This window comes from Podarcis melisellensis (genome assembly GCF_964234715.1).
Source record: "Podarcis melisellensis genome assembly, chromosome: 1".
NCBI lineage: Eukaryota > Metazoa > Chordata > Lepidosauria > Squamata > Lacertidae > Podarcis > Podarcis melisellensis.
This window is the reverse complement of record NC_138528.1, coordinates 80293187-80312099: the sequence shown is the minus strand read 5'-3', so window position 1 is coordinate 80312099 and position 18913 is coordinate 80293187. Positions and strand designations below refer to the sequence as shown.

The window sequence follows — 18913 nt, the reverse complement described above, 5'->3', positions numbered from 1 at the left end:
TGACAACCAAATTGGTTTTCGTATTTGCTACATTTGCTTATTTAATGTCAAAGATACAAACCATAGCAATCCAGCTTCAGAAGTTTAAAATGTGTGGTTTTTTTGTGAGAACTCCCTTAAACATCTGGCTTAGGAACATCTCCCCTTAGGAAGTGTATATTTGGGGAAAGAAAGCCAGCACAATGACAGGGACCCCCTTCCTCCTTCAGCTAACCTTGTGCTGAGTTAGCAGGAACCTGAAGCTGGGCTGGATTTCTAATTGCCTCTAAAACACAACTGTAGAAAATACATAAGAGCCACAAGGAACCTTGAACACCTGGTAAATAAGTGTTGCTTTTCCTTTGAGCAGCAAAGGGTGAGATTCTTTGTGTAGTATTAAGTTGAAGAGGTCAGGGTGGTGATAAATGGAAAACTAGGGAAGATCAGCACATGCCAACCAAACTTTTTCTGGCGCATATGCGCACCTCTTGCTGTCCCACACATTCTGCTCATGCAAGTAACTTCATGCTATAACTTCTTGCCTTAACACAAGGGTCATTTCAACAAGGAAAGGGATGTTATTTCATTTTTAAGATAATAATCTATGTATTGTGTAATTAGAACATTTGTAATGTTCTAATTTGATTTCCTCCTGCTGCTTTGTGTTTTACTTAACAACAGCAGTATGCTGAGCATTTTATGGAAAAGAAAAGTGATGTAGCTCTTGTCCAGAGAAGTTAGAATCTGCAAGGGATGGGCAAAGCAGGGATAGGAAGGGGCCAGGGTTTGGGACCTTACTATTATTTTATTTTTTGTTAGCATTAATAATGGGAATGTAACAAATAACAATAACAACAACTTGTTATTTTACTTAATAATTTGTTATTTTATTATTAATACACTGCCCATCTGAAAAGAGTTGGGTGGCAGTGGAGGAAAAGATAAAATGGGATTAGAGTGACACTCCCTCTTTCTGTGACTTCTGTTTGTTTAAATTTGTTTTAATACTGAATTTTAAATTGCTGTTACCTGCCCTGAGACCTTATTTCTGCTTGCCTGATGGAACATTCCTCCCCACTCCATACCGTTCTGGAGCTTCTCTCAATTTTCCCCTGAGACAGTTTGGGGGGCATGGGGGTACACAGAGGGAGGAGAGGGGAGAAGCCCCATTGTACTCATGCAAGTCCTTGCATTTAACTTGTTCGTTAAATCCAGCCCTCTTTGAGTTTTATTTTCTACTACATAATAAATGAGACTGTTGTTGTCTTCTGGATAGTTTCTGGAAGTTCCTGGATCCCTGCATTTACTTCTGGATAAAGAAGGGGCTAGTCTCGGAAGCCACAGAGTGGGGAGGACACCAAGCTTTAAGAAGTGAAAACCAATGTCCAGAATCTTGCTTGAAAGCAAACGGGTTGCCAGCTTTGAAATGTGATCAGTGTCACCCACTTCTCTAAATTCAGCCAAATTCTAAGTTCGGCCACAATGCCGGTGATTGCATTTTTACTGGCAACAACTTCTGAAGAGTCTTCAAGTACTCCCCATGAGCAGCACATTGCAATAACAGTTAGCAATTGCCAGGATATGAACGAAGCTGGCAAGTTTCTCAACAAAGAGAGCTGCAAGTTGGTGTTATCACTGTGTATATAGTGTACATATGGTATGCCCACACGTTTCTTTGTTTTTCTATACACTAAAGCCACAGCTTCAAGCATTGTACATTTCAGTTACCCGAAAGAAGATTTCAAGAGTCCAGAGATGATCTGCTAGTTATCCTCTTTCCACCAGATGTGCGGTGCAGCCTGGAAACTTGCCCCTTTGTGCTAATCCCAATAATGTGTCCAAGCTTAGACATCTGTATGATTGAGGATATGAGGTTTTTCCAGGGCAATAATGTTTTGAGGCAGCTGGTCAAGCTGGACTCCTCATTTCCTACTAATGGAGGATCGCTGCTGTTGGGTTTTTGGCAACCTCCAAGCTTTTGGCTAGGCACAGCATACCAGGCATGCTGCTGACTGTTTTCAGTGGTGCGTCACATAATCCTAGACTCTGCTAACTTTCTACTTCTTCGGATTTCCTCTTTGTCTCGCCCACATCTGATTACCCACATCATGGTTAATGCCGTCCCCCCCCCCCCCCAGAGCTAGTCCAGCAATAATGTGTATGTGAGCAGATTGTTGGGTGTTTGCTCCTGGCACACCAATGCAACGTTTTGGATGATGAAATACGGGCATATGTGGAAACATGGGCAAATTAAGTGCAGTCCAATAGCCTTTTCCATCAGACCCGCAAACCTTGCCTTTCTGGACTGAAGACGAGTATCTGTGTTTTTTCTCTCCGCAAAAAACCCCCCCATATTGATGTGAGCACTTGCACTTGGAAGAAAATTGCTCTTCCTGAACCTCATACGTTTGGTCACAATAACAACAAAGCATCTTTACTGCATCTTTTATAAAAATAATTACAATTATTTTTCTTCCTTCTCTGTAGCAACAAGCTTCATTGCTTTGTAGCAAGACTGCACAAGCCCCTTGATCCTTAATCAGTGTATCTTCTGCATCACTAACGCTTTAAAATAATTTACCAAACAGTTGCATGGCTTAGAATCCAGAGGTCCTGAGCTCTGTCCTGGTCCATCAGTCATAGCTCTACAGTGCCAAAGCCATTCCAAGCTGAGGCAGGGAGCAGCAGGTGAGGCAAAATGAGATTGTTCCCATTTGAGTCAGTGGAAAGGGAATTACTTATGCCAGGCTCTGTCCTGACTTTGATTTCTGGCTTTCTGTCTGGATCCTTGGACTGAGACAGGCTAGTCAGGATCTGGTGTAGATGTGCCCCTCACCTATGACCTCATTTTGGGAGGATCCATGGTAGGAATTCTGCTGATGGGCAGCTACATTTTTCTGTGACACTTGCTACCATTTTGGCAGCAGTGTTTTTTGGTAAGAGGCAGCAATTTCCCCCTTCTGGTGGCATTGGGAGCTCTTCTGCATCGTCCTAAGATCCTATAGCTGGGAAACGCATGAGTGTAGCATTATACTTTCCCCATTCAGTTTTAAAGCTTGCATTATTGACACAGATGACATTTAATGTCTAGTTCCTGCTATTTTGTCCCCCCCCCCATTCATGTTGCTATGTAGCACATTTTGCACATTAATTTTCTTCTGCAAAATAAGTCCATGCTTGACATCAACTCCAGGGATTGAGGTCTTTTTGAACTACCCTTTATGTTTAATTTGTTGAGTCTGTATTCTGTTCACGCATCAAACATGGGGATGTTTTACAGCTCTCTGTGAGATCCCTAACGTTTTCCTCCCAGATGGTAGCCTCTGCAGTAGCATACTGTTTCCTGCCACACATTGACAACACATGCTTTGAATTTGCCACTCTTCCTTGTTAACCCAAGTATCTTACTAAAGATGGGTAACAGCGTCCCCAGAAATGTAGTGTCACTTCCTTGTTCATGCAGCTCTTTGTAAAAAGATACATTTTAAAATCACCACTAGTATATCCACAGGGTAGCTGATGGTGGTGTTTGGAGCGTATTCGTTTCTCAGCTGCTTTGTGTGTTTTCCTGCAAAAATTAGATAACTTGAGAGTTTTCCTTCCCTTCCTTTTCGCATGGGATTACCATTAATCTCTGCCTGGCTTTGAGATAAGAGCCATCCTCCCAGCCAGAACTAATGCAAGATCAAGTTGCAAAAACAACCACTTCATTGCAGAGAATGGCCTTCCCAAGGTTTATTTTTTCAAAGTATATTTTTACACTTTGTGAAGCCAGCCTGGATTCTGCTCAGCATATAGAATCCTGGACCAACATCACTGAAGTGTTAAATCAATAAACACAAGGGCTTAAGTCAGGGATAATATTCTTTCATGTGCGTCTTTAATTTTTCTGGAATAAATGCAGCCATGCACCTGTCACTCAATCAACACTCATGATAACGGTATTTTAAAATGGATTCTATACATTGCAGATTAGTCCTTGGAAGCCACTGTGCTTGGATCAGTTCTGAACAAACTTAATAATGAATGGAAATGTAAGGCAGGAGACTCACGAGCACAACAGCCACTTTGCCCAGAATGTGCTCTTATTTAGCAATGAGCTTAGCAACTCTGTCCTTAGAATTTTCTGTGAGTTTGGCCCCAAATGTTGCAGGACCCAAGAACTCACTGTTCTAGCAGAGTGTTGCTTGATGCCTCCTGTATTCAACCTGTGTTTAAGGATGCCTATTTGTTGGTAGTTCTTGTGGATGTTAGCCAGCTACAACCTGTACTCATGACATAATCTCTGGAGCAGGGATGTTTAGAACTTGCGATACTGAAAGCCATGTCACAGAAATGTTCAGTAGCTTTTATGTGAAGACTCATCATCATATATTGCGTTGAAGGAAGAATTAATGTATGCATGCACATGTGTGCACAAACATGCGCAAGGGGTGCTTTTTATTTTACTCACATTTTAACTATTTATTTATCCACATGAAGAGCTGCTGATATTTATCCAAAGAAGAGCTGCTGATATTCCTGAGGGTAGAGAGTATAAAAGGGTAGAGGAAAAGGACCCCTGACAGTTAAGTCCAGTCGCAGACGACTCTGGGGTTGCAGCGCTCATCTCACTTTACAGGCTGAGGAAGCTGGTGTTTGTCCGCAGACAGTTTTCCCGGGTCATGTGGCCAGCATGACTAAGCCGCTTCTGGCGAAACCAGAGCAGCGCACAGAAACGCCATTTACCTTCCCACCGGGGCTGTACCTATTTATCTATTTGCACTTTGACATGCTTTCGAACTGCTAGGTTGGCAGGAGCTGCGACTGAACAACGGGAGTTCACCCCGTTGTGGGGATTCAATCCGCCGACCTTCTGATCAGCAAGCCCAAGAGGCTCAGTGGTTTAGACCACAGTGCCACCCGTGTCCCATGGTAGAGAGTATATCTTTCAATAAAAACAATTATGCACAAGGAACTGTGGTTTAGCCATCAGAGCTACACTTCCCAGCACCTTATCAAATCACAGTAACTAGGGTTGGACATCTGTGCTACACTGGCTTCCTTTACAAAGGTCACTTTGTAACAAATTGCAGTAGCCCTGTGAGGTGCAAGAGAGTGACTGGTCCAAAATCACCCAAATGAGCTCCATAGCTGAGCAGCATTAGGATTTTGAACCTGGAACACTCTTAAGCATCATGCCTCACTGGCAAACAGTAGTGTGCAAGTGTTTCATTAATACAGGGAACAATTCTAGTTACTATCCAATGATGTAAACTAGGACAAAAGATGCTAGACACATGACTGGCTCCAAGAGATTTCCTGTCTTCACTTTTTTCATGCATTTGCATGTGGAACATCCATGCCACCCACTGGCCAGAGGTGTAATAGCAGACGATCTGATCTCTGTTTTCTAGGCAAATATGTAAAGTTTCTGGGAATTTTGAAACCTTGGGGGGGGGGGGACGGGCGGAAGAAGTATGTGTGCAATGAATATTTGAATTATATCAAATTTGCATTTACAAACTTCATAACAACACTGAACTTTTCAAAACTGTACTGTCTTTAGTTTTAAGGCTACTTTCCTCCCATCTCTGGAGGAAGCCTCATTCAGTTCAGTAGGACTTGCTTTTGAGTAAATATACATAGGATCAGACTGCAAATATAGTAACTGCAGATAAAACCAGCTGTCCTGAAAGTAAATTTACTTGCTTATTTTATTTCTTTTCAATTCCATCCCAGTAAACCATGATGAATGTCTGTGAAATATCTCTATCTCCTGATTTCAAACTTCCATTTTGAGCTTAATCAAACTCAGAAAATGAAAGCTTTGCATGAATCAAACCGACTTTGTGTGTGTGTGTGTATTTTGAAACATTCAGTAGTTTTTCAGCTGATAGAGAAGACCCGGGAATCTGAGTAAGGCTGTATTGTCCCAAAGCATTGCTTCAACTTTGCTGAAACAGTTTGTCTGCCAGTTGGACTGGTTTTTCTGAAGATGTTTTGTATTCTGCAACACTTGAAAGTATTTTCCCATCAGCAGTTTTGTGTGTGTTTCCCTCAAAAATTAGATAACAAGAGTTTTCGTTTTATTGTTTTTCTCAAGCAGTTCAAATTTTCCTTGTTATTTTGAGGTGAAATATTTACAGCGCAGGATCAACAGTGCAAGAGCTCCCTGTTATTAGGCTTGCAGGAGCAAAGAGTTCATTTGCCTTAGGTTGCCCAGAACAAGTGATTGTTTACTTCAGTCCTGTTCCCTTTGCCCAGGTATCACTCTCAAGTCTGCCAGAACCACCCCCTGTCACTTCTCCCCCAATTGCCAAAAAGCCCACCCAGCCAGAAGAGAAACTCCACCTGCAAACTGAATTAACCAAACTAGAAGAGGGCCCCCCATTGTCTTCAGGAGGTAAGCCTAGCTTTTCTAACGTTGGGAACAGTCCCTTTAAAAAAATCATTATAGTTCTGACTATTCAAAAGAAAAACCTTGAATGTCACACATTCCTCATGTTAAGCTTTGGGCGGGGGGAAAACGTTTGTGGTGCCTGCTCAGAGCAAGTAGAAATGTAGGCCTTGGGAGTTAAGGTGAACCAGGTGTAGCTTTTTTAAATGCAAAAGCAGGACTGATTTTGAAAGCATCCTTACTGAACACAACCGAAACATACCTTTCTTCTCTAGCAGTGGGCACTGATAAACACACCACTTTCATGTTAATGGAACTGGCTATGGATGACACGGATTGCCTGGCACCTGTAAGGTCACAACTTCACACCTGTGGAACAGTTCTGCAATATATATATATATATATATATATAGACAAACACATACTTCAATGCCCCTTGAAACATGGGCTGAGGCATGTTTGTCAACTGAATCAGCATTCATTTCATTGGTATGCAAGCGTGCAATTTCAGTTGAGCAGCTATGAGGAAACAGGTTTTGAACTACAGCAGAGAGAATGCCAATGAAGCCTCTTTTTGTGCCACATCTGTCACCCCTAGTATGAAAGACATGCTGTACTCAAAGCATGCACTGAATATGTCTACCATTAATATGTCTACCCATGATTTTTCAGACTAGGGCTTTGGAAGGTCAGGTCTTATGATTAAAGTTGAGAGGGTATAGAAAGGCACCAATAGTTGTTTGTTTATTTGATTATTTTAGTTAATTTAATGAAGAGGACACTTTTATAAATGTCATTCATGTCAGTAGGTAATAATAATACTAAAAACAAACAACCCCTTTTACCAGAAGAACTCTTGACATCGCCATTAGAATTATAAAGAAGAAAAAGATCTTTCTTTATAAATCCACTAATGTCTGACAGTGTTTTCATGTTGAATCTGAATGCCAAGCGTCTTGATTTTCATTCTTTCATTTTTGCAGAAATGCAGAATTACCTTCACAATAGTTAATTACACATACTTATCTTTATATTTCCATCATAGTTGGAGTCAAAGGAGAAAAAGGAGACCCTGGTGAAAAAGGTGAACGTGGCACAAAAGGGGACTCTGGAGTTGGTGGAGTTCTGCCGACAAATGGTGCTAAAGGTGAAAAGGTAATGTGATTACGTGTGGATCTCCTTTCCTGTTTTCATCAACCAAAAGGGACAAAGTTTTTATTTTTATTTTTAGGAATAGAGTCTCACCATCACCCTCTTTCACATCACTTACTCCCTGCCTTGAGCTTTGCCTCTTCTCGGATGCCTTCATTGTTGCAGAAGTCAATGTGATTGGGGTTTCTGAGCATCTTGTTGGGCTGGGATGAGCGGCGTTTTGCTCTTTCAGAATGAAGTGGGGGCGAAATGTGATTATTATTTTTTTGCATGTGCAGTGAAGTGACTCTTCACCAAATCTGGTCAGTTTGTAAATGAATTTGAGAAGCTCTGCTGTAATTCTCATCCTGCCGTGATTCTCTCTGAGTTGTGGATGGTGGAGGAGAGAGTAACACTAGCCTTTAGAACAAAAGCCTTCAAGAAGGAAGAAACTCAAGGAGTCCTGGTACTGCCATGAAGATCTGAGATAATCAAAATTATGACACCTGCTCACATTCTGCTGCTGCCGATATGTGAAATCATTTCCCACCACCAGCACCTTTCTGCTCTCTCTTTCATCCTTCGGTCATGTTTATGCTGAAGACATAAATCTGGAACAGCAGCTGTGCAGATGACAGTTTTCTTAGTTTTAATTGCTTGTCCAGTGGAAAGACACAAAGCCGACTTTAGCTGTCTTCAACCTGGTGCACTCCAGAAGTTTTGGACTACAACTCCCATCAGCCCCAGCCAGTACAGCTGCACCGCTTGGGGCTGATGGAACTGTAGCCTGAAATATTTGGAGGACACCAGTCTGGGGAAAATCTAGCCTATCTGATTGTAGAGTGTGGTAAGAGGTGAATATTGAAGTGTATGAACCAGGAAGAAGGAGGCTTCTTAAGCTCATCACACACTAATGCTCCCTCTTTTTGAAAGAGATGCTGCTTGCAACCCTGTACTGTGAACTTTCCTTTTTTATAATAATAATAATAATAATAATAATAATAATAATAATAATAATAATAATTAATAAATTATTTGTACCCCGACCATCTGGCTGGGTTTCCCCAGCCACTCTGGGTGGCTTCCATAGAAACCAAAAAAACCACTAAAATATCACACATTAAAAACTTCCCTGAACAGGGCTGCCTTCAGATGTCTTCTGAATATCAGGTAGTTGTTTATCGCTTTGATATCTGATGGGAGGGCGTTCCACAGGGCGGGCCTTTAGGTCTTGTAGAAAACTTAACTTATGGGACGTGAGGTGTGGGTTGTTTGTTCATGAAAAACATATCAATTAATTCATCCATTGTCAAAGAAATGACCCATGAACTAATTTCCTTTGCCACAAAAGGAAGTTGGATTTGACAATGGGTGTCTGTTTCCTAAAACAGAGAATTCAACCTCATTTTGCTATGTTTTGCTATACTGAAAAGCCTTGTGTTTGTTTTTGCAGGGAGAAAAAGGAGAGCTGGGTGTTAAGGTGAGCCAAGCTGCTGCATTGTTTGCTTTTAAAAGTGGTTTCATGTGATGATAATTTATTTAGGTGGATTCAAGCTATCCTATACACTAATAGGGAACTCATTCTCAGAGTGGGGATCGTTACATAGCCAAAACAGCACCATAGAAGGGTGAATCTCCAAAGTAGCCCATTGGGAGCTGAATGTGCTTAGTAGCCATGGGGCTCTAGCTGTGTGTGAGAGAACTGACAACAAGGGGGAGAGGAGGAATGGAATGGAGTGACCTGAAGAGGGCATGGCTGGCTGAAACCCTGAGCAGAAGCATTCATCACTGCAACGCTTGGTTGCAGGTCTCACTTGGATTTTTAAATGTAAATTAGAAGTTCATCCATATAGAGATATAGGCAGCTGTGCCTTACACAGTCAGACCACTGGTCCATCTAGCTTGGCATTGTCTATATGGATTGGCAGTGGCTCTCTAGGGATTCAGACAGGCATGCCAGAGATTGAAACGGATGCTAGCTGTAACAGAACAACATCCTTCCAGTAATGCACCCCTAAGATTTATGTAAAATAGTGAATATCCCTAAGATTTTACTGGTTATAACCCCAGAACAAATACTTTACTGAATATAACTTTTTAATGTTTTATTATGTTTTTTATATATGTTGGAAGCTGCCCAGAGTGGCAACCCAGTCAGATGGTCGGGGTACAAATAAAATCATCATCGTCACCACCATCTGGTCTCTTAACACTCAGTGACGCCAAATGAGCAATTGCCCAGATAGTGCCTTGGGGTCTGAGTGGTGGTTTCTGATGCAGTAATGTCTGCACTAACAGAGAACTGGAGCCAGGATGCTGATGCACAGCCTTATTCTAGAACATGGTGTGCAACCAACGCACCTTTGTGAGAGTTCCTTGGCTTCTTGCAAAATAACCAAGGAATGGAGATGGAACTGCAGCTCACCCTGTTGCTCACATCCGGGGCCCCTTTAAGGAGCTGTGCTGCAGCTGTTTTGTTCTCTTGCCACCCAAGGTGGTGGTTGGACAGGATGGTGAAGCAGCATCTGGACTGGCCCCATGTGGGCAGAAAGGGCACTTGGCAGTAATTAAAATCAGACTTACTGTTCATCTTTCCTTGAAAATTACGTATGTTGCTTTTCTTCTGTTGGTGTGCATAACTGTATGTGCTGTGGATATCTGTATTTGCAATATGGCAATTGTGTGCCATAGGAGGATACTTCCTTGCTTCAACTACCTCCTTATATACAGCACTGCTGGCGTTGAGCTTGCCAGTAGCAATTATTTTGAAGAGGATAGGGATTTGTGGCTGGAATAAAGGAAGGCAAAGAAAAAATGCACATGGATACCAGCCGAGAAATACTTTTAAGAGAGGAAAGCAGGAAGGCCTTGGTAGTAAAGGGGGTCACATCTGCCAGATGCCCACTTCTATATTCTCATGAGGGAATTGTTAAGTTGTGTGGATGAACGTATCAGATGACACAGCGATTCTTCAAACAGTTCTTGTTTATTCACAGGCCAAAACAGAACTGAACTGAAGGGTTCAGCTAGCCTGCTTATATAGAGCTCTAGTACAACGTAACTGTAACAGCATTCTGTAACTATCCAATCACTGAACGTCACTTTCGATCCCTTATTTGCATATGTGGACCTGAACTATCTACACTACAGTATCCCCCTGCTGGCCCAGGGTGAGAACTTCAGTACATGACAGGAATAGTATCTGATTGCTTTCATTTTCCATCTCTCCCTCTCCCTCAACCATGTCTAGGGAAATGCCGGCTTCGGATATCCAGGCGCAAAAGGACAGAAAGGGGAGCCTGGTGACCAAGGGTCTCCTGGCCCTGCTGGGCCCCCAGGCCCTCCTGGGACCATCGTGCAGCGCCCTGACGGTTCTGTGGTGGAGCAGGTTGCTGGGCCTCCAGGACCCCTGGGGCCACCAGGGCTGCCTGGGAAAGATGGCTTGCCTGGAAAGGACGGAGAGCCTGTAAGTAAACTCTTTTTAAAGGTAATGTCTGGTTTCAAGTGCAGGGTTTGTGTTAAGGAGGGAAAGGGGTTCTTCAGCTATGCAAACCACTTGCAGTCTTTGAATCCTTGCTGTTAAAATCACGGCCCAGTCAACACGTCACAGTAAACCATAGTTTATTGGTAGTTAAACTACCAGTTAATGGTTTACCAGACAGGTGGCACCTTCCTTGCTCTTTCTGTAATATGAGCAGAAGCAACAAACCACAATTCCTGTCCTAGTGTCATGTTCAGATTAGGATTGTAACTTGTTTCACTCAAACAAATAATGATTGGTGAGCCAAGAACAAACCTTGACTTCATGGGCTGGAGCAAAACAAGCCACAATCCCCAGCGGAGATGTATCACAAAAACAGGGACTGTGATTTGTTGCTCTTGTTCATGTAAGGGGAGGAGTGAAGCAGGAACCAACTGCATTTCATAGTAAACATAGTAAACTTCGATTTACTGTGATCTGTGAAAGCAGCAAGTGCCTAAACTGCTGGTGTACGGCCAACTTATAAAACACCTCTAGAGCTGCAGGTGAGATCCCCTGTACCAGACTCCCAGATCGTATTTTTTTAATGGAGATTTCAAAATGTAAGTAATTCTCATCTATGTAGTCCCTACTAGTAATGAAATTAGCCATCAGTCTTTCACACATTATTGAGTTTGTTTTCTGCATAATGTTCTCTTTAGGGAAATTTTCTCCTGCTTTTTTGATTGTATACTCTGTTCCTCCTGTATGTGGTTGTGTGATCATTGCCTTCCATGGTTAGTTTCCTTTAAAAAATGTCTTTTTACTACCTTATCAGAGCCGCCTCAAATAATTCCTTCCTCATTCCCAACCATATTACAGTGGCTCACTTTGCCCATTGTTTGCTTCCTTCTTCAGCAACCTTTCTCTTTCAACAAGCCCTTTAAGTGGAGATTTTCATAGCCTGCAGTCTGCTTTGTACTGTAAACTATTTTTTAACCGTTTCTATATACAGAATTATTTTTAAATGTTTGAATTGTTTTTAATTGCTTTTACACTTCCTTCTTTCATGGTTCGAAATCTTTTATTTGTTTTATAGTTGTATATTTTCTTACTGTAACCTGCCCTGGGACCTTCTGGTGAAGGGCAGGTGTACGTGTATATTTTTAAAACCATTTGAAAGTTCTGACAGGGATTTTTCCTATTTTTCATGGAGTGTTTATGGCTTTAGGCTTGCCTGTCCCAGCAGCTGTCTCAACCCAATTGCTTTGTAAGTGCTGAAGAGGTACCAAGAAAAGTAGGCCCGGGACTTAGGGCAGCTTGAAATGATAGCTGCTGAATTACAACTTTGTAGAAAATGTCTAGCATTTGCTAACCTCCTATGTTTTATTCTTACTAGGGAGATCCTGGTGAGGATGGTAAACCAGTAAGTTCTTCTCTTTTGTTCCTCAACTTTTCAAGATAAATTCCTCAACTGGTATAGCTATAGGGAAATAGATTTAACTTTAGTGCTTTCCATAAAAAAGTAGTTTCTTTCTTCTCTTGCCTATTTTAGGAGTATAGAAAATAATTACAGTTCTTGGAGTTTCCCTTTCCTGAACTTTGAAATCTCTGTTTGGGGTTTTAAATTTTTTAGTGGAGACAAAGTGCTGTGTAACAGTTACAGATAGGTAGCCGTGTTGGTCTGCCATAGTCAAAACAAAAAAAATTCCTTCCAGTAGCACCTTAAAGACCAACTAAGTTAGTTCTTGGTATGAGCTTTCGTGTGCATGCACACTTCTTCAGATACGAAGAAGTGTGCATGCACACGAAAGCTCATACCAAGAACTAACTTAGTTGGTCTTTAAGGTGCTACTGGAAGGAATTTTTTTTTGCTGTGTAACAGTAACAGTAAACATAACAGTAAACAACCTGATCATAGTTTAAAAATAATAATAATAAATGAAAATGAAACAAAAATATTTAAAAAAATAAAAATGTTTTAAATGTATTAATATTTTATAGAATACTTTATTGCATCACTTTCCAGCATGTCTGTGTCTGGTATTTTGTCACAAATGTTTGTTTATGAGACGTCAAAATAGTTAGAACATTGTAAACTAAGCCCCCAGCATGCATGGTGTGTGTACTGCTTCTTAACAGGAACTTGGTTTTATCATCTGTCATGGTTGCTTAGCTGAGATTCCTGCATTGCAGGGGGTTGGACTAGATGACCCTCAGGGTCCCTTCCAACTCTGCAATTCTACTATTCTATAATCTTAAAAAGATTTTATTAATGTAGAGCCCGGGTGGCAGGTGCTGTTCATCAGAAGGCACTTCACCTTGGAGTGACTTTCAGCTGCCTTGCAGAGTGGTCTGGTTTGCATGTCACTCTAAACCAAATTGGGAAGGAGCTTGGAGCTGCGTTCTTCCTCCACAGACCTATCTGCAGCTGTGATGTGCTGAGTTAGCCAAATGCATCATTTGAACCTGGGCTTGTGGTTTTCTATAGATTGATCATGAGCTTGTAACCAAGAAGAAAACCTTGTGTGGTGTGTGAACTGAGGTATGATGTGCAACTGTGTGTGTGTGTGTGTTTATAAACATGTTTTAGATGCTTCTCTGTGGCTCTTCTGGGATCACCCAGACGCCATCACTTCCCTGACTTATTTCCTTTGCAGGGTGATGTTGGCCCTCAAGGATTCCCTGGGACGCCGGGAGAGCCTGGCCAGAAAGGTGAAAAGGTATGAGCTTCCGTCACATGGGCATATTCTGGTATCATTGAACTCTCAAGTTCAGCAGCCATCAGTGTTTTCTGAGTAGATTTCATTTGTGGCTGCTTTGCGAAAGTGTGGCCAATGCTCCCAACTCTGTCATTTCCTCTCTTCACCTAGGGTGATGCAGGCATCGGTCCAAGAGGTTCTCCTGGGCCACCAGGACCACCTGGGCAACCAGGATTCAGTTCAAAACTGGACAAGTTGGTGAGTCCCAGATACCCACAATAACTGCATGGGAAGAAGCCGTTCTCCTTGTCACTGCCCCCTCTGGTTGAAGCTGTCTGGTGTAGTTGTTTGCTTTCCTCTGAAGCCACATTTCACCCTTCCCTCTCTCTCCCTCTCTCTTCCTTTATTTAAATATTTATAAACAACTCTTCCATTAAAAAAAATAACAAGTCTGTGTGTGGCATAATTTTTTTATTGTATGCATTAAGTTTCTTAGCATGTTTTTTCTTACATCCAGTAAAAATCATTTTATTTACCCAGACCTTTTAAGAGTTTATTTTTCATTCTGTATTTGTTGCTGTATTTATGATCTGTTTTGCTCTTAAATATCGCACTGCTTTTACCAATGTTACGTTTTATTGTAAGAAGTGCTGTAGGCTGAACAATTGAATAATAAATGAAAAAGTAAATACTAGGCTATTTGAAAGAGAGAGAGAGAGAGTGTACTTTTCTTTCTCAATTATTAGAACACCCTTCACAATGTCTTGAGTCTGACTCTCTCATTCGGGATAAACTTAACTCCTTATACTGTTAAACTCACAGCAAGGAAGCCAGAGTTAGGCCTGAGTTGTGCAATTCTTTACCCCAGTAGCATTTCTCATTGGTGCGCTTATAGAACAGTGTGCTTTTCTTCCAGACGTTTATCGATATGGAAGGCTCTGGTTTTGGAGGGGATTTGGAAACCTTACGTGTAAGTACCAAAAAGCAGTGTGAACAGGTGCTGCCTTCAGAAGGATTTATTCTGGGGAGGTGGCGTATGGCATGCTCCTCAGAAGTTAACTTGCACCACAAATGCTCTCTTATATTATATGTTCACACCTGATTTTGAATCCTGTGTTTCAGGGCCCCAGAGGACAACCCGGGCCCCCAGGACCACCTGGTGTGCCTGGCTTGCCAGGACAACCTGGAAGAATTGGGACGGATGGCAGTGACCTTCCAGGGCCCCCTGGCCTCCCTGGAGTGCCAGGTCGAGATGGCAGCCCAGGACCTCCAGGGCCTCCTGTAAGTTACAGAAGATGCGGGGAAGGAATAATTGAGGATGGTAAAATGCGAGTCTGTCTCCAGAAACTGCCCCAGCTCCCAGTATTATGGGGCTTTGGCTTTGGTTGTCAACTCTTCCACTGCAGTTTCAGAGGCATGGATAGGGGTGGGAGCATTTGCCTGCTGCTTTGCTTGCTCCTGTGGGGTTGCTGGAGTTAGTGCACTAAGTAAAAGCTTGCCAGATATTACCCAACCCTTAAAGTTATTGCACATTATAGGCTCCCTGTATTGCGTTAGCAGCATTTTTATTGGAGTTGACCTGAAACATGGTCTTGATTAATTGGATGCATATAAGAAACTTAGGCTTCTGTTCTGCTGCTTTGGGTATAGGTCACAAATAGTCCTATATATGTGTGAGCATCACCAAAAGCTAAAACAGTATCACAAATATAAGCATGAGATATAATAATGTGAATATTTCACATCTTGTAGCCAAGAGGTGCAAGTATGACAGTCTAAACTAGTAGCTTGTGGAACACAGGGCAACCTACTTTTCCTTGGGGGGTGTGTGTGTGTGTGTGTGTGTGTGTGTGTGTGTGTGTGTGATAATCTATCCCAAGTTGCTTCTCTGCACAGTTCCAAACAATGGAGCTTCTTTTATGAATAAACACACACCCGGAGCATCACAGGGAGAAAAGTGCTTTGTGGACACACCTTGGAGTGAAGAAACAGCGAGCAAGGGAAAGGTTTCACATTGAGAGCCAGTGTTTTTTTTTTGTTTTTTTTTATTTTATATGAATATTTATTGGAATTTTTAATAAAAGAAATACAGAAATAAAGACAGCATTACTTTGTTTTTACAAGGTTTCATAACATCTTTAGACTTCCTCACATCTCCCGCTCCCACTTACATCATTAATGAATTTTTATCAAGCAAATTATCATCTTATTTTAATTTTATACCACCTCTTTAAATACAATATAATAATTCTCCTACAAATTTAGTTTCTCTTAATCTCTCTTATCATCAAATTCTAATCCAATTTAGTGATGGCCAATTATTTATAACCAAGCATCCTTCTTAATATTCCACTAAATCACAATACTTCTGTAGATAAATCTTGAATGAGAGCCAGTGTTGTTTTTTTTCATTTTTATTTTATTTTATATGAATATTTATTGGAATTTTTAATAAAAGAAATACAGAAATAAAGACAGCATTACTTTGTTTTTACAAGGTTTCATTGGAGTGAAGAAACAGCGAGCAAGGGAAAGGTTTCACATTGAGAGCCAGTGTGATGTAGTGGTTAGAGCGTTGGACTAGGACCTGGGAGAGCAGGGTTCGAATCCCTACTTAGCCATGAAGCTCACTGGGTGACTTGGGCCAGTCATCATCACTTAGCCTAACTGAGGCATAGGCAAACTCGGCCCTCCAGATGTTTTGGGACTACAACTCCCATGATCCCTAGCTAACAGGCCCAGTGGTCAGAGATGATGGGAATTGCAGTCCCAAAGCATCTGGAGGGCCAAGTTTGCCTATGTCTGGCCTAACCTACCTCACAGGGTTGTGAGGGTGAAATGGGGAGGAGAACCGTGTATAGCACCTTGAGCTACTTAGAAGAAAAAGGTGATATATAAATGTAATAAATAAAATAATAAATAAATCACACACACACACACTCTGTAATCTTTCATTCAAAAGTTGTGTCCAGTGGAAAATAGCTTTCATTCTTTTGGTAAACAAAGACGTGTACCATATGTAGTTCTGTTTAAAGGGAAGAGACGGTATCTTTTGACAAGGAATGGGCTTGGGATTAATGGATGCAAACTGGTTTATGGCAGCTTTTAAAACAACTTTCCTTTTCTAATCTTTTCCAGGGCCCTCCTGGTTCTCCAGGAAAAGATGGGATAGCTGGCCAGCCTGGACTGAATGGAGCTAGTGTATGTATATTTCTCTCTTAGCTGTGCAAGTTCCTTTCACAGAGCTGTAATCCTGCCTCAGCAAGCCTGAGAAAATAGGCTGCCTCTGGCTTGAATTTAGTAAAAAAGAAAAGCACATTCACACTTCTTTTCCTTTGCTGTTTCCAGGGAGAACCAGGAGAACTAGGCCTCCCAGGAGCACCTGGACCTAAGGTAGAATAGCTCACTTTCTGGGTACAGTACAGTACAAGGACAGGACAGAGTAAGACTGAGGTTGTCTTATCTCATCGGTGGTTCAGACATTTATTCTTTTCCTGCTTCTCAACCTTCCTATTTTCCATTTACTTTCCCCCACCTAACTAGAACACTCTGCTTCCTATCTCCCCTGATGTGTTAGAGATACTTTCTTACTACTACAGAGCCCCATACAGGGGAAGACAAAAAATGGAGGTAACATCTCTGTGCATGTGTTTGTGTGGCACAAAAAAAATGCAGTTTGATATATGTGCAGAGGTGTTATAACAACACAGTGTGATCCTGCATGTTGAATGGTTTGTGGAATTGTGGGGAGAAAGCCCCCTGCCCTCTATTGCAGTATGACATGCAGCTCTGGGTGTTTTCTAACACGTTCTTTGAACTGGCCTAATTGGTGGTGGTAGTCCCATTTTAAAAAAATAAAAATAACCATGTAAGGTTTCTTTTCTCACCCAGGCACTGGAAAAAGACACCTATATCCACATCTCCTTCTATTAACCCAGCACTCTTAAGAGATGTAAAAGAAGATGCAGATTTTTTCCCCTCTAGCATTTTTGACATTATTTTATTAAAAGCAAGCTTAAAAACATTTCAGATGAGAATGCCATTATTATTGAACAATGATAAGACAATAGCATCTAGCTATAAAATAAAAGCAGTCTATATTTCCTGTAAGCTACACTTCCCATAGACCATAATTTACTTTCTCTTTTTACTGCACATGTTCTGCCTGATAATGAACAAAATACAGACTTTGGGTACAGTCCTGAAGCCAGTGTGTCTGACGTCAGATTTCCTTACATATCCCTAGTACACTTGCTTATGTAAAAGACTTAAACATGTGTGTAGACCACCAGTTTGGGCCACAGAAACCACTCCTGTACAGGAGTGCAAATAAACTGTTGTGTGCATTCAGAGGTTCTGTGTGGTGCGTATCTACATGCTAAGTCAGCTGCAATACAACAGCTGCAAAATTCAAAATATGCAGGCTGAGTTAGTCCCCAATTTTATGCAATTTAGGGTGCTTCCTCTATTCAGCTGCACACACTTACATCATTGTAACACTTGTGGCATTGTACACTTCAACCAGTGTGAGCATCTGACGACAGAGCGCAGATCAGAAGCATGTGCCATTCTGGGATGTGATGTGCATACAGATGTTTGTAATGCATGTAACAAGAGAGAGGCAGCATTGCAAGGTTTTCTTTCAGAAATACTGTACATAATATCCTATTACCAGGCTCCTTTTGGCCCTCTTGTACTTTCCTTCTCTTTGCTCTTTTAAAACATCCTTTCCTGTTTTCTTCCAGGGCAGTAAAGGAGATGCAGGGTCTCCGGGAGCACCGGGTGAAACTGGCCTGGCAGGCCTTCCTGGGCCCATGGGTCCCCGAGGACAACCTGGTCCTCCTGGCCCACCTGGGCCAGCCTTTGGGCCTGGATTTGTGAGTACCGTATTTGAAATGCCATTGTTGAATACACCACTGTTCAGTGGGCCCCATAAGACCCAAGAAGTGCAAAATGTTGGAAAAACTTGGTTGTACTACTAATAGTTGTTCCATCAATGTGTGAGGTGCTTAACAGATTACCAAACAAATAGAAATGGTCCTCTTTTCAAACTCAATGTGAACATGGATGAAGGCAATAAAAGGAGGAGAGACAGGTGGAGGCAAGGGTAAATAGGTGACTGTGCATTAAATTAAGTTACACACAGGCTACAGCCACACATTCATACCACTTTAACAGTCATTCCTTTTGCCCCAAAGAATCCTGGGAACTGCAGCTTACAGACCTACAATTTCCAGCCCCCTTGAACTCTGCTTCCTAGCA

General features: G+C 41.7%; 1 protein-coding gene across 1 annotated transcript in view; it reads left to right on the top strand.

Annotated features, from left to right (window-relative positions):
- The window catches only part of COL18A1 (collagen type XVIII alpha 1 chain), an 81686-nt gene that overhangs the window by 35571 nt on the left and 27202 nt on the right, over window positions 1-18913 (top strand). The window contains exons 5-16 of the mRNA XM_081930383.1: window positions 6226-6364; window positions 7404-7513; window positions 8943-8969; window positions 10740-10955; window positions 12349-12375; window positions 13610-13672; window positions 13823-13909; window positions 14568-14621; window positions 14774-14932; window positions 16790-16852; window positions 17000-17044; window positions 18397-18528. Coding sequence (XP_081786509.1) covers window positions 6226-6364; window positions 7404-7513; window positions 8943-8969; window positions 10740-10955; window positions 12349-12375; window positions 13610-13672; window positions 13823-13909; window positions 14568-14621; window positions 14774-14932; window positions 16790-16852; window positions 17000-17044; window positions 18397-18528 — 1122 coding nt within the window. The remainder of the gene's footprint in view (window positions 1-6225; window positions 6365-7403; window positions 7514-8942; window positions 8970-10739; window positions 10956-12348; window positions 12376-13609; window positions 13673-13822; window positions 13910-14567; window positions 14622-14773; window positions 14933-16789; window positions 16853-16999; window positions 17045-18396; window positions 18529-18913) is intronic.